At 36.3% G+C, this 25,955-nt stretch overlaps 2 protein-coding genes and 1 pseudogene across 4 annotated transcripts; 2 read left to right on the top strand and 1 right to left on the bottom strand.

The window, feature by feature from the left end:
• Positions 1–2,642: 2,642 nt before the first annotated feature.
• Positions 2,643–14,757, top strand: LOC306842825 (cryptochrome-1-like). Of its 2 annotated transcripts, XM_079373919.1 has the most exons (14): positions 2,668–2,784; positions 2,982–3,275; positions 6,915–7,023; positions 7,130–7,272; positions 9,852–10,036; positions 10,116–10,204; positions 11,071–11,211; positions 11,330–11,641; positions 11,726–11,877; positions 11,977–12,179; positions 12,325–12,426; positions 12,814–12,858; positions 12,962–13,012; positions 13,730–14,757. In XM_079373919.1, exons 2-14 carry the CDS (start codon positions 3,118–3,120, stop codon positions 13,813–13,815), a joined length of 1,776 nt encoding a protein of 591 aa, XP_079230045.1. In that variant the 5' UTR covers positions 2,668–2,784; positions 2,982–3,117; the 3' UTR covers positions 13,816–14,757. The 2 variants fall into 2 exon arrangements, with proteins under 2 accessions (XP_079230044.1, XP_079230045.1); XM_079373918.1 differs by having other exon boundaries at positions 2,643–3,275; positions 12,744–12,858; positions 13,730–14,750.
• Positions 14,758–15,229: 472 nt separating this feature from the next.
• On the top strand, positions 15,230–18,985 carry LOC306842832 (dihydrofolate reductase). Its single transcript, XM_079373926.1, has 6 exons — positions 15,230–15,438; positions 16,625–16,674; positions 16,798–16,903; positions 17,472–17,598; positions 17,689–17,804; positions 18,212–18,985. The coding sequence occupies exons 1-6, from the start codon at positions 15,335–15,337 to the stop codon at positions 18,288–18,290; spliced, it is 582 nt and encodes a 193-aa protein (XP_079230052.1). The 5' UTR covers positions 15,230–15,334; the 3' UTR covers positions 18,291–18,985.
• Positions 18,986–23,882: 4,897 nt separating this feature from the next.
• On the bottom strand, positions 23,883–24,800 carry LOC306843036 (transcription termination factor 2, mitochondrial-like; annotated as a pseudogene). The gene has a single exon. The product of its transcript is annotated as a transcription termination factor 2, mitochondrial-like (transcript).
• Positions 24,801–25,955: the final 1,155 nt, after the last annotated feature.

The following is a 25,955-nucleotide window of genomic DNA, read 5'->3' as shown; positions in this document are numbered from 1 at the left end:
GACAGATAGACAGATAGACAGATAGACAGATAGATAGATAGATAGATAGATAGATAGATAGATAGATAGATAGATAGATAGATAGATAGATAGATCGATAGATAGATCGATAGATAGATATAGACATTTTTTACTTTAGAATAAAACGTTTAAATTAAACTACAGAAATGCTCATAAAACCCACTTTTTCCAGAAACTATTTTGATCAGATTGCATCCCATTTACTAAGAATTCCATCAGTAAATAAACTGTAATTGGTCTCTGTGTGAAAGCAGAGCTTTAGATCTAGTGGTCTTAAGTGGCCAAAATAAACAGATAGACTTTATACAACTAGTAGTCAGCATGCATGAAACGGCTCCGATCCAGTAGACCAAGCAGGGCAGCATGTTTGAGGACAAAAAGCAAGGGATCAAATGAACACCTGTCCTCTTCCCCATTCTCTCTTTCAGATGGGGCTCAGAGTAACGAGATTCCTGTTCATTAATAATGAAGAGTATGCATAATATATCAGTCATCTTGAAAGGAGGCTTCTTATGAACTTAACTCACACAGTCTGAAAAAGGTCATATGTTTTCAATGTAAAACGAAGGATAAAAGTGAGACACCAAGCACTTCCTATTTTCCTAATAGCTAGGACTAATGCAGTGAGTAAATGGCACAAATTAAAATATTAAATAATCGACCAAATTCAAAATGACATCAAGCCATTTATGTTTACAGACTTAAGCGACTGCAATAGCATAAATCAGTGACTGTAACATAAGAAAGAAAAACAAGATGCTTTTAGAGCTGAAATACACTTTATCACTTAAGTGTTTTAAACCCGCTTTAATAAAGAGGGGACCATATTTTACTCAACACTGACCTCTTTGGACAGCACTCCTCCAAAAACCTGAGACCATAAGTGATATAACAGTTTGAAAGTTGTTTCTGCCAAGAGTAACCTGTTTTCCTTGATGAAACGACCTGAACCTCAGAGTTTCGTTACAATTATATTTTTAATCTGATAATTAATTTGTATCTCATAATTATTCTATTAACAAGTATCAGATTAATAAACTATTTGAGATAGACTCTTGGATTTAGCATTTTGTCGTGGTAGACTGCCATCTAGTGTTCAACCAAAACAATCATCATGTCTTGTTCACTCAAACGACAATAATAATTGTCTGAGCTCAGACATCAGTCATGACCCCCATTCACCTGAAATCTGTCAATAATTTCATAAGGGATGAAAAATATAGGTTATATCAAGTTGGTTGACATTTAGATCTGTCCAGACTAATTTCCATGATGAACAACTAAAATGACAATCCCTGATTTGAAATCAGCAGTAATGCAGTAGCACGGAGACTTGATCTTTAAATTATACATTGTCTCATTTACTTCATTGTATGTTAATGTTCTCTGTATCTAAAGGCAAGCACAGACCTAATCAATAAAGTAATTATGTCTTGGATCAATGCAATCACCCTTTGTGATTTGCAATGTTTTTCTCAACATACTGATCTTTCATCAACTAGACTATTTATTGTCTCCAAATACAAGACTTGCACCAAATGAACTATCAATACTGATGTGAAGAAAGTAATATCAGACTAAAATGTAAAAACACATATTATGCTACATTGATAAATCAAAGTGATCACAATTTTCACTGTTTCAGTTGCCTAGACTGTCTATATCTGAATGGTTGAAACATTGTACTGCTTGGTATTTTTGGAGCTGTAATTTCAGTGTGCGTGCATTATTTGTTCTTTGTTTATTATTATTATTTTTTTTTATGTCCTGCACCTGAACCTAATTTGGGTGTTTTGAATGTCAACACCTTTTTGCATTTGTTTGATTCCAGGAAAAAAAGATGCTATGAATAATGTCAACATTTTATGATAACATGCTCCAATAGTGTAGCATATCAAATAATTTACGCTCAATGGTGTAAGTTGTCACAATGGAACCTGCCATTATAACAAACTATTAGAGGCACCGCAGCAAATTTTAAACAATAAAATAATTAATTTAAAAAAATTTTTTAAACGAATACCTAAAATTAAATTACCAATGGAAAAACATTGGTAAGGCCAATAAGCACTGAAAATAATAAATCAACGAACAAACACACTTATTGATAGAGAAAACAGATGTGTTACTGGACTTTTGACTCAAAATGTACTGTGTAAAAGCCCTCGTGACAAACTATCCCAGTCATATTAGCTTATTATGTATTATATAACAATTGCATAACTTATTATTAGATTTCTACTAGTTTACCTTAAAATTGAAGTGAACTTGTGGCCATAATATTTTATACAGTTTAAATTACGTCTGGTGCACAAATATTTACCATAACAAAACTCATCTGTTCCCTTGTGCCCCAGTTCATGTGCCTATCCGGGTACTCACGCCCTGTCCAATCAGAGTCGAGCAGTAACATTAGCACAAAAAAAGCTTTTTCTATGCATTTATCTAAATGCACTATTATTTTAAGTGACCTTTACACTTCATGGTCAAAAATAATCGAGAACATGCCATTAAATCTACCTAATCTGTGATGTTATCAGTGCTAGAAAAGTGCGGGTCTGCGCGAGCACGCCGCAGAAACGTGATGGTCTATTACGTCTGCCGTGCGGATCTGACCAATCAGCTGCGTTGATGCCAGTTTGCGTCAGTGGGTGGGTGGACGGTTGACGGGGTGAATTAAAATTTACTTTCAACTAAAGGACAACAATCGTGTGAATATTCATCGCTAATCGACGCCTGTACTGTCATACGGATAGAGAACGTGTACGTACATATGGATTTAATCTGAAAACCCAAATATTTAACGTTTTAGGAAGTTTTTTTCTTTCTGTCTTCGCGAGTCCATGTTGACGTTCGCGTGCTTCCTTTGTTGAGGTTTTCTTGTGCGTGTTATTTTTTCTTCATATCTGTCCCTCAGTTTCACACTTAGCAACTATATGAATTTTCGCTGTGTAATTCAGCAGAGATCCAGCTTCAACATGAGAAAAGTTTTTCTTGAGCAAGGCTGAAGAAGACGCAACCAGATCAGACTTTATACCTGAATTGAGTAGTCCGGGTTTGGGAGTTGCTGGAGCATTCGTGATCTCAGAAGGAATAATGGTGGTCAATACGATCCACTGGTTCAGGAAGGGCTTAAGGCTCCACGATAACCCATCTCTGCGGGACTCTATAATAGGAGCCGATACTCTGAGATGCGTTTACATACTGGACCCCTGGTTTGCAGGATCGTCCAACGTGGGAATCAACAGATGGAGGTGAGTTTCCTTGGGATCCTAGCACGTGTGTGCAGATATCAGATCCTATAACACTCTACATATTTGTTAATAATAATAATATTTCAATAGTAGTAGATCAAACAAAGTCCAATGATAGAGAGTGCGTCTTGGTGTCCTGGTGCTGTAGGGTCAAGGTGCTCTCTGGTCTAGGGTTTATCACAGTCCATCAAAAAATGACCATGGCACTCATTCTGAAGCCTTTATTATGAAATGGCTACATCCAAATAGTCTAAAAACTCTAGTACATTTTGTTGATGACCCCAATGAAGCTGATGCCTCTTCCCCTCTATGGGAACTCTTAGATTCTGTAATACATGAAAGAAAAGTAAATAAAACAGTTATACTGAAAAATAAAATAATTACACTTCAGTTTTAAGAGCTGGATTTTCTTCAGGGTTACTGAACGTCCTACTCTATTTAACCAAAGAAGTTGCATGACTCTTCCATTTTTTTGTGATATATTGGTTAAGGAGAGTTTTAAAAATAGTTTTACTCAATTTCTACCCGATTAATTATTTTAGAGCTTGGCATAACTGGAAAAATGTTAATTCTGTAAAAGAAATGCCCATGAAGTTGGCATGACCTCATGATTTTATGTTGCATGGGGCTAAAAGTGACAATCAGTAATCATTTTAGTTATTTATTAGATTATTATTGACCTTATCAAACTTAAGGTCATGGTTTGGTTGAATAAGCAAGTTATAACCTCTACCTTATACCTGGACACCTTATAAAATAGTATGTATGAATTTAATTTTAGCTGCACTGAATATATAACATAATATAAGAATATTATCCTGTCTGAGTGAGAGTTAAGAGTTCCCTCTTGTAGGACTGTGTATTAGCAGCATCTAGTTGAGCTTGTCTGCTCCCCTTCCTAAAGACGTCTGATCCGCTACAGCACATCCCAGGACATCAGCACACACATTCTCAAAGTCACTGGCATTTCAATGGATCTGCATATGAAAGCACGCATGCAGCTTGTTCTACGAGTCAGAATTACATGGTTTGTCTTCAATTACAAATTTTAGCTTGTTATAAAAAACATTAAGCAGCCATTTTCAACATTGATAATAATAAGAAATGTTTAATCAGCAAAAAAACAGCATATTAGAATTATTTCTGAAGGATTATGAGACTGGAGTAATCAACAGTTTCAACAAATATTAAGCAGCAAAACTGCTTTCAACATTGAAAGCATTGCTTCTTGAGCATCAAATCAGCATATTCGAATGATTTTCTGAAGGACCATGTGCCGAAGATGGAAGTAATAGCCGTTGAATAGTCACAAAAACAAATGACATTTTAAAATATAATCAAATACAAAAGTAATTTTAAGTTGGAATCAGATTTTACAATATTACTATGTTTACTGTATTATGGTGTAGGCTACATTTTATAATTAAGGATTTATAGTTTCATATTTAATAATTACATATTAATCATTTAAAATAAAATTGTGCTTCTGCATAAAACAATAGGTATTTTTTCTTGCCATATTAGTCATGTCAGATTCAGTTTCTGAGCTGACTTTCACTGTAAAGATAGCAGCACAGTACTAATGAGTACACTTTCCTGTTGAGCTGGGCTGTATGAATAGGATGTGCATGAAAAATGAAACATTACCAAGACATCAGTCGGGGTGTCTTTGACACGTAGACCTAATACAAAAGAACAAAAGTACTGCAGGTCAATTCAGGGGACAAATTATATACATGACCTCTCAAAAGAAGCCTTTGCGTGGGTTATAATTTCGGTTACAGTTTAGCAACCATAAAGAGAAGTGGTGGCATACCGTAGACGAGAGGCTGTTTGAAGGAGGTGGAAAAGTAGGTCAGTGCTGAAAGGGGAATGTGGTAACAGCATCTACAAACACACTGACCTACTTCCTCATGTGCTGCATCAAAGGGGAGAGGAGAGGTGGCTGAGCTGTACGTTACATCACAACTCTGCTATGAGGGTGACCGCTCAAGCGTCTCTCAAGGATATCCAGCACATAGTACACTCTTGTAAAGATCTATCCGGCCAGCACTAACGGTAAGAATGGCAGTTAGTTTGTATTTACTCTTTTGGTATTGTACAAGTCCTTACAAAATGGTAAAACAATCACAAATTAAACTTATTTAAATGGTCTTCAAGATATCTACATAAGAAAAGGCTACTCATGGCCACCAAGTAAAATTTCAATTGGAAAAAAAAAAAAGTTTACAGCATGTAAATAAACAAAGTGGCAATGCAAAGCTTCTTACTTAATATAAACAAGCTTTCTCATTACACAGCATGCCACAGCTTACAGAAACTCTACTACATACTGAGCTATTTCGATCTGTACTCAATTCAGCTTGTAAAGTCCTAATCTCAACCAAAGAATTTGTTCCACATTCAAAATAGCCACTACATGTAGAGTGTGTGTGTGTGTACACGTCTGGTGTTCTTTTTAATGAAACTGAAAACAGATACTATTGACTGGTCACTATGTGTGTAGAGAGAGAGAGAGAGACTAGTATTCAATCAATATTAGTATTGATTAGTACAGTAGTAGTATGCATTCAATAGTTACTAGTGAAATTTCTAGCACCCACTGAATAGACGATATAAATTTTGGCCCCAGGTAACTATTTCCATTCTTACTGGTAACAAACTTTGCACTTATGCTACTGAATTCTATGTGGGTCTATGGTTATATACTTTTACTTATTAAACCATAGATTGACATAGAATTTAAATGCTATTTAATTTAAACATAGGCTATCTGTTAAATTAGACAATAGTTATTTACTACTAACAACTATCCCTAAATGACTAGTAGCAAATGACTAGTGTCTAATTCGATAGATTTTTGTCTTAGCAAGTATATAATTTGAAAGTCATTTAAATTACTAGTCCCTACTCCCTATGAATAGCTACTAGTGAGTTAGTTGCATTTTAGGACTAGGTGGTACTATGCCATATTACTATTGCACCTGCCTGAGATAAGTGGTAAACAATGTAGAGTGTCTTGTGTGGTAGCACCAGGAGTAAATGAAGTTTTGAAAACAAAACTTGGGTTTGTGGCCTTAGAATGTTGTTGTGGACAATTAGGGGTCAACCAAGTTTCATTCTTCACAAAAATAATGCATTATGAAGAATGTTGGAGACCAAACAGCTGCCGTCATCCATTGAATTGTACATTATTTATAGATTTATTTATTTTTCATGTACTATGGAAATCAGTGGCTACCATAAACATTTCTCAAAATATCTTCTTTGTGCTTAGAAGAAAAAAACTAAATGATGACAGAACTATCCCTGTAAGAAACACAGGTGCAGCATACTATTAAGCAACTTTTATTGCAGCATAATGTCTGAGTTTTGACTTTCTTTTTCAAAAAATAGTAGGCAGTACACTGTCGGTAAACTAGTATTCCATTCCATTCTGAACACAGCCCATGTAATGCAGAATATAACCAATGTGTTTTTCCATACCGTTTGTCTGTTAGTGCCCTCTGCTGGAACAAGTCACAAAAATCTCTCTCCTGTTCCTGCAAGAGATTAAAATGAACTACTATGTCTATCTAAACTACCATTTCATTTGCTTGTCATTTATTAACGTTTGGTTAATTATTCTTTGTTTTACAGGTTTTTGCTGCAGTGTCTTGAGGACTTGGACGCCAGCCTTCGCAAACTTAACTCTCGCCTCTTTGTCATCAGGGGACAACCCACGGATGTCTTTCCAAGACTTTTCAAGGTCAGCGAACAGACTGCCTAGAGCCTGTTCAACAGTTTTGTGTAAACTCTCTGTGTCTGCCCCTTATTTGACTCTCCATCTCTTTTTTCTTTTTTTTGCTCACTAGGAGTGGAAAATCACCCGGCTGTCATATGAGTACGACTCTGAGCCCTTCGGGAAAGATCGTGATGCAGCCATTAAGAAGCTGGCCACTGAGGCAGGGGTGGAAGTCTTCGTCAGGATCTCCCACACACTCTATGATCTGGACAAGTGAGTGTATCTGTATTCATTGCCATATGCCCATATGTCTCCCACGTAGCTGCCAGCAATCCTGTGGGAAGCTGTTGCCCATCATGCCTGATAGTTAACTCTTCATTGAGAAAGTTATGCAGACAGATACTGAGATCGCAAAGATACAGATTTGTTTTATTCTGTCATATGAATATCAAAAAGAAACGGCATTTAAAATACTAAATATTGTAATACTCCAAAAATTGTAATCGTGTGATATACATTTTTGTGATATGAACTATATTACAAAAAGTACTAAATCAAACCTAAAATATAAAAAAGAAAAACAACATTAAAATATATTAATATTTTAATGACTCTCTGTGGTCACTAAAAATCCCATGGCACTTCTCGTAAAGAGTAGGGGTGTGACCCTGGTGTCCTGGCCAAATTCCCTCCACTGGCCCTTATCAATCATGGCCTCCTAGTAATCCCCATCCACTTGATTGGCTCTATCACTCTTTCCTCTCCACCTGTAGCTGGTGTGTGGTGAGTGTACTGGCACCGTTGTACTGTGGCTGCCGTCTGCCAAGTGAATGCTGCACACTGGTGGTGGTTGAGGAGAGACCCCCACATGATTGTAAAGCGCTTTGGGTGTACAGCAATACACAATAAAAGCGCTATATAAATGCATCATTCATTCATATAAGTCCTGAAAGTAGACAAAGAAAACTGAATCAAACAAGTGAGAGATAAATATTTTCGTTGTCATTTATTTATTGAGAAAAATTATGAAGTTTCTTGTAAATGCTGATCAGTCCTGCACAATTACATGTAGGAGTTTTAGCCCATTCCTTAGTGCAGAACCACTTAAACTCTGTGATGTTGGTGGGTTTCCTCCTATGAACTGCTTGCTTAGGTCCTTCCACAAAATTTGAATTGGATTAAGGTCTGGACTTTGACTCAGCCATTCCAAAACATTAACTTTGTTCTTCTTTAACCATTCTTTGGCAGAATGACTTTTGTGCTTGGGGTTGTTGTCTTGCTGCATGGCCCACGTTCTCTTGAGGCTCTGTTCTTAAACAGATGTCCTGATGTTTTCCTTTAGCATTTGCTGGTATAATTCAGAATTCATTGTTCCATCAATGATGGCAGGCTGTCCTGGCCAAGATGCAGCAAAACAGGCCCAAGCCGTGATACTACCACCACCATGTTTCACAGATGGGATAAGATTCTTAAGCTGGAATGCAGTGTGTTCTTTTCTCTGAACGTAATAGCTTCTCATTTAAACCAATAAGTTCTATTTTGGTTTCATCCATCCATTAAACCTTTCTCCAATAGTTCTCTGGCTTGTCCACATGATCTTTAGCTAGCAATTTTCTTTTTGGAGAACAGTGGCTTTCTTCTTGCAACTCTGCCATGCACACCATGGTTGCTCAGTGTTCTCCTGATGGTGGGCTCCTGAACATTAACATTAGACAATGTGAGAAAGGCCTTTAGTTGCTTAGAAGTTACCCTGGGAACTTTTGCAACCTCACAGACTATTACACGTTCTGCTTTGGAGTGATCTTTGTTGGTCAACCACTTTTCGGGAAGGTAACAGTGCTCTTGAAGTTCCTCCATTTGTACACAATCTGTCTGACTGTGGATTTGTGGAGTCCAAACTCTTTAGAGATGGTTTTGTAACCTTTTCTAGCCTGATGAGCAAGATCAACTTTTTCCGAGGTCCTCATTAATCTCCTTTGTTCGTGACACGATTCACTTCCACAAACATGATCAGACTTTGATAGAACCCTGTTCTTTGAATAAAACAGGTCACGTTCTGGCATTTGATAGTCATTGCACTGACTGAAAACACCTCTGTACAGATGGACTCTAATTTCACCTTTAAATTAACAGCTAGTCCAAGAGATTCACATACTTTTGCCACTCACAGATATGCAATATTGGATAATTTTTCTGAATAAATAAATGAAAAAGTAAATATTTTTGTCTGATTTGTTTGATTGGGTTCTCTTTGTCTACTTTCAGGACTTGGGGTCATATTTATGCAGAAATATAGAAAAAGCCCTATAGGGTTCACAAACTTTCAAGCAGCACTGTAGTATATATAGTTTTGTACAAAAATATGAAAATAAAATTAACTGTTGGTCTTATTCAAATTCTAATAATATGAATAATATGATCACTTATTGCATTTCATTTTTTCTTGATATTCATTGCACTTTTTATAATATAATGAAGTATACAAATATGAAAACAATAAAATCTCTTATATATATATATATATATATATATATATATATATATATATATATATATTAGATAGATTGTGTTAAATGAGAAATTCTAATTGCATAAAATATGAAAACATCAAAATTGCTTCAATTACTGTTATTAATGAAATTAATTTTTTTTTTTTTTTTTTTTTTTTTTTTTTGAAATTTATGTGATGAGGCTGTTTTACTTTTTTTGTGTTTAAAAGTATATTAGCATTTGCTGTATTGACAATCATGCAAGTTCTTGTTATTGGCTTTACTTTTTGGTATCATGACAACTAAAATACCATAATATTGTCTACATATTTTAATTATCCCATGTGTGCTCTCTGTCTCTAGGATCATAGAGTTAAATGGAGGACCGTCTCCTCTCACCTATAAACGATTTCAGACGCTCATTAGTAGAATGGATGCTGTGGATATACCAGCGGAGACTATCATGGCTGAAGTCATGGGCAAATGCGCCACACCAGTCAGCGATGACCACGATGACAAGTTTGGTGTTCCCTCTCTGGAAGAGCTCGGTGAGACACCTGTGTTCCCTCTTTATGTGTGCATGTGTCTGTTGTAAATGAGATTTTTAATGAGGATTTGTGCCTTCAGGTTTTGAAACAGATGGGCTGTCCTCGGCTGTGTGGCCTGGTGGAGAGACTGAAGCTCTGACTCGACTAGAGAGACACCTGGAGAGGAAGGTAGACATCTACTTTATTACACTCTTTTACAATTGTACTTTTTTTGCATTGTATTAAACCATATTTAGTATAATAATCATTGCGTACTGCGCAGGGTTAATTATAGTCAGCTAAAACTAAAACCATAACATTTTGGTTTCTTGAAATAATAATTGTTAAATAATAAATAATATAATATAATAAATAATAAAATGTTATCTGAAAGAAAACTACTACTTTCCAAAACAAATTTCCTAATTTTTACTTAGTTTAATTTTATGTACTAAAATAATGGAAACTAAAATGGAAATAAAATTAGACATATTTGAACAAATATGCCAAAACTTTAAAATGAACATTAAAGCAGAAATCATAAAAACAATCTAATTAAAAACACAAACTAAAACTATACGCGTTAAATATAGTTTATGCATTAAAGTTTATGGATTAAATTGATTAAGAGTGATATTTAGATATGTTACAAATAAATGTCTATTTCAAATAAATGCTGTTCTTTTGAACGTTGTGTTCATCAAAGACACCTGAAAATGAAATATCATGATTGCACAAAAAATATTCAGCAGCACAAATGTTTTTAACATTGATAATAATAAGAATTGCTTCTTGAGCATCAAATGAGCAAATTTGAATAATTTCTGAAGGATCATGTGACACTGAAGACTGGAGTATGGCTGCTAAAAATTCTGCTTTGCCATCACAAAAATAAATTAAATGTTAATATATATAATAGAATACCATTATTTTAAATTGTAATAATATTGCAGTTTTTACTGTATTTTTCATTGATTAAATGCAGCCTTGGTGAGCATAAGAGACTTTTTTTCAACAACATTAAAACAAAATCTTCTGTTGGGCTTTTTTTTCAGGCTTGGGTGGCTAATTTCGAGCGTCCCAGAATGAATGCTAATTCCCTGCTGGCCAGCCCCACAGGCCTGAGCCCTTACCTCCGGTTTGGCTGCCTCTCCTGCAGACTTTTCTATTTCAAACTCACAGACCTCTACAGAAAGGTAAAGAGACCAGCATTGTCCTACTATGACATTTAAGGTACTGTTTATCATTGTGATAACTGATTGTAAAATAAAACGTTATTCTCATCCTTTTTGTTCCCTGTCTTTTCAATCACAGGTCAAGAAAAACAGCGTCCCACCACTGTCCCTTTACGGTCAGCTGCTCTGGCGTGAGTTCTTCTACACGGCTGCCACTAACAACCCACACTTCGACAAAATGGAGTTCAATCCCATCTGCGTGCAGATCCCATGGGACAGGAACCCCGAAGCTCTGGCAAAGTGGGCAGAGGGCCGGACTGGTTTCCCGTGGATTGATGCCATAATGACCCAGTTGAGGCAGGAGGGGTGGATCCACCATCTGGCCAGGCATGCTGTTGCTTGCTTCCTCACGCGTGGAGACCTGTGGATCAGCTGGGAAGAGGGCATGAAGGTACTACAATACTGGATTTCAGTAAAAGATTTGTTGTGATTGCATTAGGATCTATATTGACATTGTTTGTTTTATTTTTTTAAGGTGTTTGAGGAGTTGTTGCTGGATGCAGACTGGAGTGTCAATGCTGGTAGCTGGATGTGGCTTTCGTGCAGCTCATTCTTCCAGCAGTTCTTTCACTGTTACTGTCCGGTGGGCTTCGGTCGACGTACTGACCCTAATGGGGACTATATAAGGTGCCACTCTTGATCCTTGCTTACATTCACTAATATTCGGTTCACTATAATTGGCCAGTTTGGTTCAATATTGCTGATTTATTATTATTATTATTACAGACGCTATTTGCCCATATTGAGGGGCTTCCCTGCCAAATTCATCTATGACCCTTGGAATGCCCCAGAAAGTGTTCAGAAGACCGCAAAGTGCATAATCGGAGTGCACTACCCTAAACCCATGGTTAATCACGCTGAGGCCAGCAGGATAAACATCGAGCGAATGAAGCAGATTTACCAGCAGCTGTCCTGCTACCGGGGCCTCGGTAAGAAAATACAAAGCTTTTTCAACCCCAACACTTAAAAATCTAGTTTAACTTTATTTATTTATATTATTGATTGATTTAATTAAATGCCGGTGTTTTGCTGTACGATCTTGGGTTCAATGGGTTTTCTCATAATGCTTTTCAGGGCTCCTTGCAACTGTTCCATCCAACACAACCAACAATGGAGATGGTAATGGAGCAGGTCCTTCCTCAGGAGACAACACACAGGAGGGCACTCACATTACAGGTATACCAACAAGCACATTGTCATACATCTTATAATTCATCTCTGGAAATAACTGATAATGCTGAAAGCTTTTGCTGTAATCTAGGGGTTTCCACATTTTTCCATTAGCAAATCCAAATCCTCTAGCTTTTGTCTTGGCTTTATTTTGGTCACTTCTAATCACAAATATGTTGGAAATTATGCAAATGTGTAAATAAACAATGTATAAAAGAAACGCAAAAGAGTTCTGAACCCTGTTTTTGTGAAACGCTGATCTAATTTATTCAAATTTAGTTATTTAATTTTATCATGCTTATTGGCAGTTTGGTTCATTTTAGTTATAGTTGAAATATTTACCAGTGCACCCATCACCAGCAAGTTCTCAACCAGATTTCTCACCATTTCCAGTGTCATGTGCTCAGCCGTCTGGAAATATTGTGCAGCCACAACCAGGTGTGTATTGACACAGCTGCATGGGTTTTGAAATATTATAAATGCTGTTGATATCTGAAGTATGATGGGCTGCTTTAATAGGATGTTTTTCTTTCTAATCTAGGTTACTCAGGTACTGGTATGGTTGGACAAGTTCACAAACAGTCACAGAGAGGTAAGTTCTGTCCAAACCAAACCAATTCAGAGGACTCTTAACAGATTCTGAACTCAATATATATTTAACCACAAAGCAGTTTTATGTCTCACTGTGGCCTAAAATGTTTTGATTTAACTGAACTACACTTCTTTGACAGACAAGTTTAAACACATCCGATCTTGCGTTAAAAATAAGGATTTACCTCATGTTTGTGAAGGATTATTTTGATGAAAGCACAGACTATTCAAAATCAGGGCTATTCATTTGTGGACAGTTACTCTACCATTCAGAATTTTGGGGCGGTAGGATTTTTTGAATGTTTATATATTTTTTATTTATTTTAAAGCCTCTTATGCTCTTCCAGACTGCATTTATTTGTATAGTGGAATGTAATTTACTGCTGTGATGCCAAAGCTAAATTTTCAAAAGCCATTAATCCAGTCTTCAGTGTCACATGATCCTTCAGAAATCATTCTGATATGCTGATTTGGTGCTCAAGAAACACTTCTTCTTATATAAAGTTACCATACATAATCATATTTGAATTAGAAATCTTTTGTAACATTATGAGTGTCTTTAATGTCACTTTTGATCAGTTTAATGTGTCCTTGATGAGTATTAATTTCGTTAAATAAACCCCAATCTTTTGAATGGTCGTGTTTGTTTTTCATGCTACTCTTAACAATAATGTTGTAAAGTAGAACATGTAACCTCACGCACTGTTTTTGTGTTCAGGGAGAGGGACAAGTACTTTGAAACGACATAATGAAGACAGAGCTTCAGACAGTGCATCGAAGATTCAGAGGCATGACAGTAACTAGCTGTCTCGGAAGCAAGGATTTACACGCACCCCTCCTCAGACTAGTATTTGGACCTGTCCTGAGTCGTAGCATGAAGGACAATGTCTCTGCATGCAATGTCTACTCCTCCTCCATGCTTAGATTTTCCCTTTATGCTTTGCCATGGTGTCATTCTGCTTGTAGAGCTTGAGTTAGCATTGGGGTCAAACGTGTGGTGGCCCAGGAAACAGTAAACTAAGCCATTCGGCATGATATATAGTATGTAGTTACAGCATTTAAAATGTCTACATTTTTGTAAGCTGTATGTTGATGTATTGTGACGGAAAATGTTTTGTAGTATTCATGCAATCCAAATGTCAGTCATCAGTTTCTCTCTGAAGTGTGTATATCCAGCATCCCAGTTGATGTCCATTTGTGCAATGTTGGTTTTTTGGCAATAATTGTGCTATGTAATATTAAGAGGGATTTATTTGGAAATTCATAATCTTAATAGCGATAATCGAGAGCATACTGGCCACTAATTGAGAATCTTTAAACTTTTAAAGTCAAAGGATTTGATTGAGCTAAATGTTCAATTCTAATTTATAAAATGTCTTTTAAGTCCTGAGCAAAAATCTGTAAAAATTTGACTTTTGCTTTTTATAATGGAGTAACTATCATTGAGGCCTGTGGCTCTTAAGCACAAGTGGATTTGTTTCAAGGCAATTACAGGGAAACAAAGCCTACTATGTATATAAGCGTATACTGTAAGTAATTCAGTCTACAAACGATTGTACATAACTTTTTTTTATTTCTTATTTACATATTTTTTTATATGAAAGACTATACCTTTTTTGAATGTTGTAATGTGTTCTTTATAAATCATCATTAAAACATGATAGACCTGTTGAAGTGATTGAGATCATTCAAAGCATGTTCATCAGTATTCAGTGTTATTAAAAAATAATAATTTTCTTAACACTCATATCAGTGTTGGCTATTTTACACGATCAGATTAGCTACTAGTATTATGTTTGTATGATTTGAACAGACTGATTGACCCTGAATTTTAAAATATATGTACACATTAAAGACACATATTAGTAATGCAGTTCTTGCTTTCCAAACATTAATATTTGATAGTAAACCATTCAAAAGTTTGGGGTAGGGAAGGTTTGATAATTTAGAAAGTCATATTTTATACTGCCTCATCAATAAGGCATTTATTTGATCAAAAATACAGTAAAAGCGGAATTATTTTGTAATTTTATCCGTACATCTTGAAATTCTACTATAATTTAAACCAATGCTCTATTATATATATTTAAATGCATTTTTTCCTGTGATGGCTTTACTGGTTTACGAAAAGGGGTGTTATTACACATGAAAAAAACACCATTGATTACAGACAGCCACTCCCATTGGATGTCACATGGTGAGCCAAGCAGATGTTTTAAAGCTCCATAATCTAACTCCATAAATAATCCTAAATCCACTGGACGACGGTAGCCTAGTTTGTATCATAAACCAGATAAACTGCTTTTAGCGAAAGTCGTAAACGATGAACATCGAGGGGGAGGAGATGCGCAAACCAATCCGGCTCATCGCGGCTGCCTGCAGAGACATGGGCATAGGAAAGAACGGACAGCTTCCCTGGAGCCTTCAGTAAGACTATCATCATTCAAGCCTGTGGCTTCATACAGCTGGAATCGCTGTATTTTATAAGTTATGTTAGATATGAATTAATAATTTGTATCAGTAATCAGATGAACTCGTGACGTGACTTCGGTGCCCAAATCCTTTATTGGCATTCGAGGCACAAATTCAGTGTTGTGTTGTGAGCAATTAGATATGTTATAGAAACTATCAAATCTTAAAACATCAAATCGTGTATCGCCTGTCTTCACTGCGTCACTGTGCAACGATTAGACTCCAAATAAATAGTTACAAGTTACAAGTTATTGTAAGATTAGCTCACTGAATTAAAGTATTTGAGTGTGTGTGTGTGTGTGTGTGTACTTGTTTATGCTACATTGTGGGGATAAGGATAGTAAAACCTGACATTTCTGACATTGCGAGGGCATAATTAAAAATAGTAATGATGTTTATCTGAAAGTGTAACAATGCAAACGGATTTTCTGTAAGGGGTAGGCTTTGGGTTAGGAGAAAAAAAATATTGTTTGGTCAGTATAAAAGTAATAGAAGTCTATAGAAAGTCCCCAAAATTCACAGAAAAGCGCGTGCGTGCGTGTGTGTGTGTGTTATAAGCATAAACAGCTAAAATAATAGCTCATTGTTTTGATCTTTTTATTTTAAACCTTTGAATATTTTTATTTTTAACACTTACCTTAACATTTTCCGAACCTTCTGTCTCTCTCTCTCTCTTTTTTTTTTTTTTTTTTTTGTATCGTATTCGTGTAATATGTCACTGACCTTTAGAACTCAAACTGAATGACTGAATGTCAGCAGTTTTTTTTTTCTTTTCTTTTTTTGAATTAGAGAGAAACTTCGAGCCTGCCCCATTTGAGATAAGAGAACAACACGTGCAGCCAGATAGCATAGGGATTATATTCTATTGGGAATTTCTTTATCTTTATTGTATAGAATATTATGTTGGTATGAGCCTTTCCAGCCATACATATTAAATAGGATCAGTGCATGCAGTATGATGGAGGATATCTTTGATTCAACTTTTGATTTTGGCACACACCCCTGCTTTTTTATAAGCTACAAACACATGAAAGATATTTGTCATGCAGCTCAAATTGCATTTTGCACACTATGCAGTTATCAAAGCTGAATGAATATCAAATGGCACACAATATGTCTAATGTGCTCATGTTGTTTACAGAAAAGAATTTCAGTTCCTTCTGGATACAGTTACAGCTGTGTCAGCACCTGGTAAGTGGCTTTAAAAAAAATAGTTTGGTTTGATTTATATTCTAGTTGATGTAATTTTAACAGTAAAATGAAATTACAGTATAAATTCAGTATTTTGTTTTTTTCTTTTCTGGTGCACATCAGGAAAGAAGAATCTGCTTGTCTGGGGCCGAATCTCCTGGTTCTCCTGTCCTGAAACAGTCTTCCCTTTGGCCAACTGCTTAAATTTGGTATTGAGCAGAAATATGAGGTAAGCATATTCATTTATAAACATATATGGTATGTGCACTACCATTCAAAAGTTAAGGGTCAGTAAGACTTTTGAAAGAAATCAATATTTTTATTCAGCAAGGATGCATTAAATTGATCAAAAGTGACAGTAAATATATTTCTATGTATTAAAAGATTTATATTACAAATAAATGTTGCAACTTTATATTCATCAAAGAATCTTTAAAAAATGTATCACAGTTTCCAGAAAAATATTAAGCAGCACAACTGTTTTCAACATTGATAATAAGTCATTAAGAAGCAAATCAGCATATTAGAATGATTTCTGAAGCATTATTTGACACTGAAGACTGGAGTAATGACTGATGAAAATTCGGCTTTGCTATCACAGGAATAAATTACATTAAAAATAATAATAATAATAATGTTTCACGTTATTACTATTTTTTTCTGTATTGTAAAACAAATAAATGAGCCTTTGGTGAGCATAAGAGACTTATTTCAACAACATTTAAAAATATACTTACCCCAAACTTTTGAACAATAGTGATTTTTGTATTTATTTACTATATTCTGCATTACTTCAGTGCAGTGCCTCCACATGCCCACTATCTGTGTAAGGATTTCGGGTCAGTAATTCGCCTGGCTTCAGAGCCTCCTTTGTGTCACATTGTGGAGACCATCTGGGTTTTAGGAGGTCCAGAGGTATATAAGGTGAGAAGCCTGATTTATGCAACATGTATATTATAATATATATGTTAATTAATACAGTAATTCAATTTATATTGTAACTGTGCTATTTAGGAAAGTCTTGAGCATCCATGGTGTGATCTCATCTATCTCACCGACATCATGGCCGACTTTGACTGCAATGTCTTTTTCCCAAAATTTGACCGCAATGTTTTCAGAAAACAAAAGGGGTAGGATTATCCTCTCATTTATTATTTGAGTTACAAAGATAATAAGGTAACACTTTACAATTAGATCCTATTTGTTAACATTAGTTAATGCATCGTCTAACATTAACAATGAGCAATACATTTGTTACAGTATTTATTCATCTTTATTAATGTTTGTTTATTGTTAGTTCATGTAAGCTCAGGTCCATTCAATTAAATTAACAGACACAACTTTTGTTTTTAATAATATAGGAAATGTTGAAATTAACATTAAGCATTTATTAATATTAGTTTGTGTTAACTAATGTAGTTAACTAATTGTAACAAGTGGAAACGTATTGTAAAGTGTTACTGACAAGACTTGCCTCATTTTATGCATCAAATGCATTGTAATTTGTCTTATTAATTGTTGATTTTCTTTATATAAGCTTTCCTGGAGTACCAGATGAAATTCATGAAGAAAATGGTATTAAATTTCAATTTCAAGTATTCAAGAAAGAAGCTTAAGGCTGAAGGCACGAGGAGACAAGACTGTCAAACATGATACTAGAATCGTTTTATGTTTACATAATCTGAAACTACTCATGGTGATGGAAATAAATGAGATGGGAGAAAAAATGCTTTTGCATTTTCTCGCAAATGTATAGCTTTCCCCCTAGAATGTTTGCGTTCTCGCCCCATATATTGTGTTCATCCTTAAAACTTTTGCAGAAGTGTTGCGTTCCCTGAAAAACTCGCAAAACATTGCGTTATTGTGCAAAAGTGTTGCATTCTCACATGCAAACATTGCATTCCTTAGCAAAACATTTCCATTCTTTCACAAAAGTATTGCATTCTTCTGAGAAATTTTGCCTTTTCTCGCAAAACATTTTTCTTGTGCAAAAGTATTGCGTTCCCCCAAAATATTTTGTGTTCACTCAAAAAACATTTGCATTCTCTTGCAAAAGTATTGCATTCCCCTGAGACATTTAGCATTCTTTTGCAGAAGTATTCTTGCTCCAAAGTATTGCATTCCCTTTTGCGCTCTCTCGCAGAAGTATTGCGTTCCCCTGAGACATTTTGCATTCTCTTGCAAAATTGCATTCCCCTGAAATATTTTGCATTCTCTCGTGAGACATTTGCTTTCTTTCGCAAACATATTGTGTTCCCGAGACATTTTGCTTTCTCTCGTGAAACATTTGCTTTATTTCGCAAATATAATCGCATTCCCCTAAGACAGGGGTGGGGAACGTTGATCCTGAGGGCCACTCTCCTGCAGAGTTTAGTTCCAACCCTGAAAACTACCTAACTGCATCCTGAAGACCTTGATTAGCTGCTTCAGGTGTGTTTGATTAGGGTTGGAGCTAAACTCTGCAGGGACACCGGCCCTCCAGGATCAACGTTCCCCACCCCTGCCCTGAGACATTTTGCATGCTCTCGCACAACATTTTCGTTCCCCTGAGAAACTTTGCATTCTCTTCATAGCTGTCATTAGTGGGGTGAAAGGTGGCGACTATAGAGGCTCACGGCTGTGGGGGGCCCCCTGGCGATTTCAAGCGACTGGCCGAGGAGCACAATATTTAGCATTTTCCTTCATGTTCCTTTAGGGCAGTGGTTCTCAATTCCAGTTCTCGCTGTGTACACTTTGTATGTCTCTCTTATCTGACACATTCAGTTCAGTTCTAACAAGCTAATCATCTGAATCAGGTGTGTCAAATAAAGAAGACATGCAAACTGTGCAGAGCAAGGGGTCCCCAGAATAAGGTGACCTTACGTGCCATTTTCCGGGGACACGTTCTAGACAGGATTTCTGTATTGCCTAAAAAATATCCAGGTTTTGGCTTTGTTTTCATACTTGCTGAAGGTAATGATCTAAAAGTAGTTTGACCAATAACATGCAGGTATTGTACATAATCAACCAATCGTGGTGTGTGAGAAGGTGGGATCTACAGAGAACGGTCAAAGCAATGCAAATACGCGCACATATCAGGTGTGTTCAACTGGAAGCAGCGCTGTGCAGAACGATCGGTGTATGACAAAGTACTGCGAAAGCGATTCGAAAGCATAAGGAGCTGTCTGCTCGCTCTCTATAGGTCTCATGGTACTTAGATGTCATATAACGATCGAACTGCACGGCACAAACAGCCAAAACCTGGTTATTTTAGGCAATATAGAAATCCTGGCCAGAACTTGTCCCCAGAAAAAGGCATGTATGGTCACCTTACCCCAGAACTGGAATTGAGAACCAGTGCTTTAGGGCAGGGGTGCCAAATTCTGCTTCTGAGACCTATCGTCCTGCAATGTTCAGTGCAAACCCTGCTCCAACACATCTGTCTGTAATTATCAAATGTTTCTGAAGATCTTAATTAGCCTGTTCATGTGTGTTTGATTAGGGTTGGAGTTGATCTTTACAGGAGGGTAGATCTCCAGGAACAGAAATGGGCACCCCTTGTATGAAACAATATTTGACATAATTTTATTGGTTTTAATATCGTTATGTCAGCTTTGTACAATCTAACACTATTGTAGAGAAGAACACTATCTCAAAGGCTCTGTTGGGCGCTACAGTAACTGGTGGTAATTCTTCACCATCCAAATCATAAGTATTTCAAAGCAGCTAGTTCTTTATATAAACCATATGAAGACCATTTTCCTAATGTCATCTTTTTATTACATAACAAATCACACCACGCATGACCTGAAACAGCAGATGGATACAGACAATGCTGCCAGTGATGAGCACTTCTTTCACGGTTACACATGCAACAGTTTGTGACCACTCACCAGATCTACTCATCTCACTGTCACCATGGTGACACCAGTGTGATGAATCAAAGCAGATCAGGGAGATGGGATACAGTGGGAGTCTTATATGGTTTGTGTATATTCACCATCTGTGAACTCAGTGCCTTACTGCAGTTAGTATTCATTTTTTTGTCATATATATTTTGTAAACAGTGTATTTAACTTCTTAGATTTGTGATATCATTCCATACACTTGTTTTTTGTGAAATTAAATCTGTGGTGCTATAATAAAGTTTGTTTCTAATCCAAATTAAAATACAAAGTGTACAGCAACTTATTGACCACATATAGTGGGATATTTTTTTTTTATATATTTGAGTAAATGTCCAGTGTACATTGTGATAGTGAATGGCCTTCTCCACTAGATGGAGCTGGCAGCTAGGAAGTCCTGCAGTAATCGGGGGTTTTGAGGTATATAACTGGGCTTTCCAAACATGAACTTGGCCCACCCATGATTTCACACAAAAAAAAAACATTCTCAAAGCAAGCTGGATAACACTGAAAATATACAATCTAAAGGGAGACATAGGCCTACAAAATAATAAGAAATCCATGTTAATTGTTATGCTGGTAATATAAACTATTGTTATTATTATTAAATAACATATCATTATTAAGACTTTTATTCAGGAAGGATGCATTAAATGAAAAGTGATAGTAAAAACTTGTTACAAAAAAAAATCTATTTCAAATAAATGCTGTTCTTTTGAACATTCTATTTATCAAAGAATCCTGAAAAAAAATGTATTACGGTTTTCACAAAAATTATAAGCAGCACGAATGTTTTCAACTTTGATAATAAAAAAAAAATGTTGCTTGAGCACCAAATCAGCATATTTGAATAATTTCTGAAGGATCATGTGACACTTAAAAATGGAGTAATGAAAACTGCTAAAATTCATCTTCACCATTTCAGTATATTCAAAAAAGAAAGATGTTTTAAATACAAATAATATTTCTACAACTGTTTTACTCTATTTTTGATCAAATTAATGACACCTTGGTGAATACAAGACACTTTTTTCAAAAACAAATTGGTGGTATAACTGGTTGGTTTTTAAATCTAATGTCCAAAATGTCCACATTGACATCAATAAAAACCAACTCATGGTTGTATACAGCACATTCTGATTAGAAGATCTGAGAGCAGATTGCACAGAGGACAGCGGAGCGCTTCAGCATGACCTCAGACATGGAATATTTACCACCTTAATACTCCAGCATGCAAAGTCCAGGGAAGGAAATTATAGACTTTAATTGCATGTGTCATCTATTTTCATAATTTCCCTGAGTTATGCCCCATAAAATCAATGTGTAACATTTGCTAATAATACCCACTGTCACATTTCAAATGAAAAAGAGCTATTTATATCCTCGCTTATTAACCTCCTATGTGTTCGGGTATAACTCAAAGTGTCATTTTCAGGATAAAGCAGCCATCCGGTTGAAGCCATACACGAGGAGTGGACAAAGAATGGAGAACAAAGAGAAAGGCAGAGGTAAGAATTTAGAGATGTAGAAAAATCAGAGCAGCGATAAATATTAATGAAACCTACCCAAAAAGGTGCTGCATAAATTAATTTAATCATCAACTCTAATCAAGCTCAAAAATATCCATTATTATTTTATAGAGAAATGAGAAGCTTGTGAGAAATGTAATAGTTTACCATTAAAGAAATCATAAAGTCCACTGCATAAACAGCAGATGCCACAAGGCAATATGTAATGTAACTTCATTATAGATACCAGTGAAGACTTTAGTCTAATCATTAAAAAGCGTAAAATTTCCTCAAAATGCTGCCCAGAGGCCAAAATATTGGGAAATGCTTGCAAATGAGATTCTGACGGCAGCACACGGGTAAACATTCATTGATCTGAATATTTATCTGCATAATGCATACCTCCTAGAGGTATTTCATATTGCTCATTATTAGAGAATTTCAAAAGCTACATAAATTACTTGGCACAACATGTCTGCATGTGACAGTACAACAATAACTCATTGCCACAAATGGCAAAAAGTGTACATTTACAATGTAGTTAGGAGAGAAGTTACATAAATTGACATTTTCCTTGAGATATGGGTTGACAATGTATTTGGTAAGAAACACCTTCCACAACGCTAACAAAACATTCAATAATTTATACCTTTCAGCAAATGAATGATCAAAATAAAAGATTTCATGCAGAAAACAGGCAAAAAAACCCTGCTGTAAATATACTGTTTATGTAGCACATGCTATTTTAATTATGGAAGCCGATTTCTGCCATGCAATAAAACAAAAAAAAGGTAATTGTGACTTTTTAATCTTACAATTCAGTTTTTTTTTTGCAGAATTGTGAGTTATAAACTCAGTATTATTATTTGTATCATAAACGTGCAGTTCTGAGAAAGAAAGTGCAAACTGTGAGATGTTTGCACAAAATTGTGAGAGAATTGAGTCAGAATAAGTGTTATAAAATAAATCAGAATTGTACTATAAACTTGTATTAAAAACTTGCAATTACAAGTACAGGTGTACAACTCAAAATTGTGAGACATGAACTTAGAATTGCGAGAAATAAAGTCAGAATTGTGTTAGAAACTCGCAGTTCTGTGAGAGAAGTTCCAAATTGGAAGATTTACCCCTGGTTTCACAGACAAGGCTTAAGCCTAGTTCCAAACTAAAGGGTAAATCTGAGCTGTTTTAACTGAAAGAAACTTGCACTGACTGATCTTAAAATATATCAGTGCCTTTGTTTTGTCTCAAGATGCACACCAGTAATGTTAATAAAAATGACTTAAATTTCCTAATTGAACTATGGCCTAATCCTGGCATAGTCTATGCCCTGTCTGTGAAACCAGGCCATAAACTCACAATTTGGAGGAAAAAAAAAATCAGAATTGCAAAAACGTAACTCAAAATTGAGATACAAGCTCAGATCAGTGTTAAAAATGTGCAAATTCTGAGAGAAAAAAAAAAAGTCGAATTGTGAATGTTAACTCAAAATTGCCAGATAACACAGAGTTTGTCTTGCAATCCTGTCCCTTTCCTTAGAATTGCAAATAAATAAATCAGAATTATGTTATAAACTTGCAATTCTGAATTGCAAGAGGTTAAAGGGGTCATGAACTGAGAAACCAAAATTCCCTTGATCTTTTGACATATAAGAGATCTTTGTACTATAAAAACTTTCAGAACTCAATACTTTGTTGCTACTCTAAAAACAGCTTATATTGAAGGCAGTCTGCCAAAACAACAGCTTTTGGAATGCTCTACTCTATGAGGTAATAGTGAAGCACCGCCTCCGCAAAAGAAGAGCATCACTGCCTATCTAACCAGAAGTGAGGAGGCCTTTGAGGAGGCCTTTGAAGCTATCAGCTAGTATAGGCACAGAATAATATAACAAGGCTGGACACTGAAGTACGATCTGCCTGAGCTCTGCTTCTGTGCATGCCAGGGTCTCCTGGGAGTATCTTAGGGTGAGTCTCATACTTTCAGGGTTCAGCTCAGTGACAAATCCCTTCAGTTTGGGGAGGAGCCGCAAAAGCTCATCGCTGGTAAAGCCCACGTTGCGTAGGAACGCCAAATTATCGTGTAAGGCATCCAGAAGCTTTAGAAGCACGTAGGGATTCTGTGTAAGCAGCTTCTGCAACCAGATCTACATATTGTCCTGCTTCCCGCCCAAGTCCAAATAGGTCTTCTGCAGGGTTTGGATCATCTGCTCGTTTTGCTCCACGGGTCGGCTGAAGCTCTGAGGGGCGCTGGCCTTGAGCTTGCTAATGATACGTTTGTTGAGATGTAACGTCTGGAAATACGCAATGTTGGCTTTCTGGTTGCCTTGATAAGAGGACGAGGTGAAAAACGAGGTGGGGAATTTTTGTATGATTCCTACTAGATCCTTCTGACTGCCACACACTGACATCCACAGCTTTTTCTGTGCCTCCATTTGATCAGGTTTGCAGAGGATAGCCTCAGGATGGAGTTCCAAAACACGGGCGATAACTGGCCCGCTAGCCCCCATGTCCCTCAGCAGGGCGGCGGTCTCGCTCACATACACGGGACTCTGGTGCAACACCCAACCCCTCAGCTTCCAGACTTTACTGGTGTCTACGGACAAGTCATACAAGGTGTTTACGGCAAGCGGGTTCTCTTCTTGAGCGATAACAGAGCGGGGCCTCGTGAGAATCAAAGGTGTTGCCTGAGCCCGCTGGCAGTAGAGACACAGGGATGTCGTGACTAAGCGCAACATGTTTGCACAATCTACAGGTCTGTGGGCGGGGCTGTTGGGTAACTGTTTGCATTGCATGCAAGCAACATGCCTGCAACAATTTGAAAAAAACATATCAGAAAATCTACTTCAAGTCTCAAAGTGTTAACTAAACACTCCCTCATTCCCATTTACTCATGCAAAGCTGATACTAAATGGAAGTCGTTCGAGTGAACACTACAGAGTGAGCATTCAGACACTAAACTATCTACCCATAGGATAAAGAATGTTAAGCAGAAATCAACTAGCTGTCTCATTGCAAGTTATTTTACATCAACACCTAAGATAATTTACTTATGGTAACTAACTGTTAGATATTAGAAAACAGCAAAATTGCACAACAACAACTTGTGGGTACACACAGAAAGAGGTACAAACAGGTTAGACAGTTTCTTTATAAAGAGATCAAGACATATTTATCTTGAGATTGAAACACACACAAAAACACACACACACAAGATACCTTGAGGGACCAGGACGTCCCAATAGTTTTTGAATGACATTTATGAGAAGGCACTATTAACCCTCATGCTCTGTTTGAGGTCTTTCAGCCCATACAAATAATTTTTTTTTACTTTTGTGGCTTTTTTGAGGAAATCTATATTCTGGTGTGCTCCTATTTGAGAAAAAGAGAAGATATAGTATACCGTTTTTGGCTTCTGAAAAAACAGAACAAAACATCAACAGCACATTTTGCACTGAGGGGCACATCAACATTTTTGTTCAGTAAAATGCATTCTAAAATCAGAATAACATGCATTAAATGTCCACTATGAAAAATATAATATAATAAAGATTTTCCTTCAGTACATCAGTATCTAAGTTATACATAAACACAATTAAGTTAAGTTCTCTCTTATGAAACATAAGTCATGACATCGAGGTAAAGAAACAAACACCATAATCTACATGCGGCTTGCATTTATTTGTCGAAAAATGTGCCTAAAACTCCATTCAATGCAGCTCGCATTTTTCGCAAATAATATCACATCGGAAACGTGTTGATAAGACAGTAGGCTACCTCTGCAGCCAGTGAGTGACTGCGGTCACATCTTCAGTGCTGCTGGACTGGATCTCTTGTTCTGCTTGTGACGCCAATGCGGTCTGAGCACAACAGCGCCACCCTCAGTACAGGAG

Source organism: Barbus barbus (genome assembly GCF_936440315.1).
Source record: "Barbus barbus genome assembly, chromosome: 23".
Classification (NCBI taxonomy): Eukaryota; Metazoa; Chordata; class Actinopteri; order Cypriniformes; family Cyprinidae; genus Barbus; species Barbus barbus.
The sequence above is the reverse complement of the archived record's forward strand: the minus strand, read 5'-3'. Positions and strand labels throughout refer to the sequence as shown.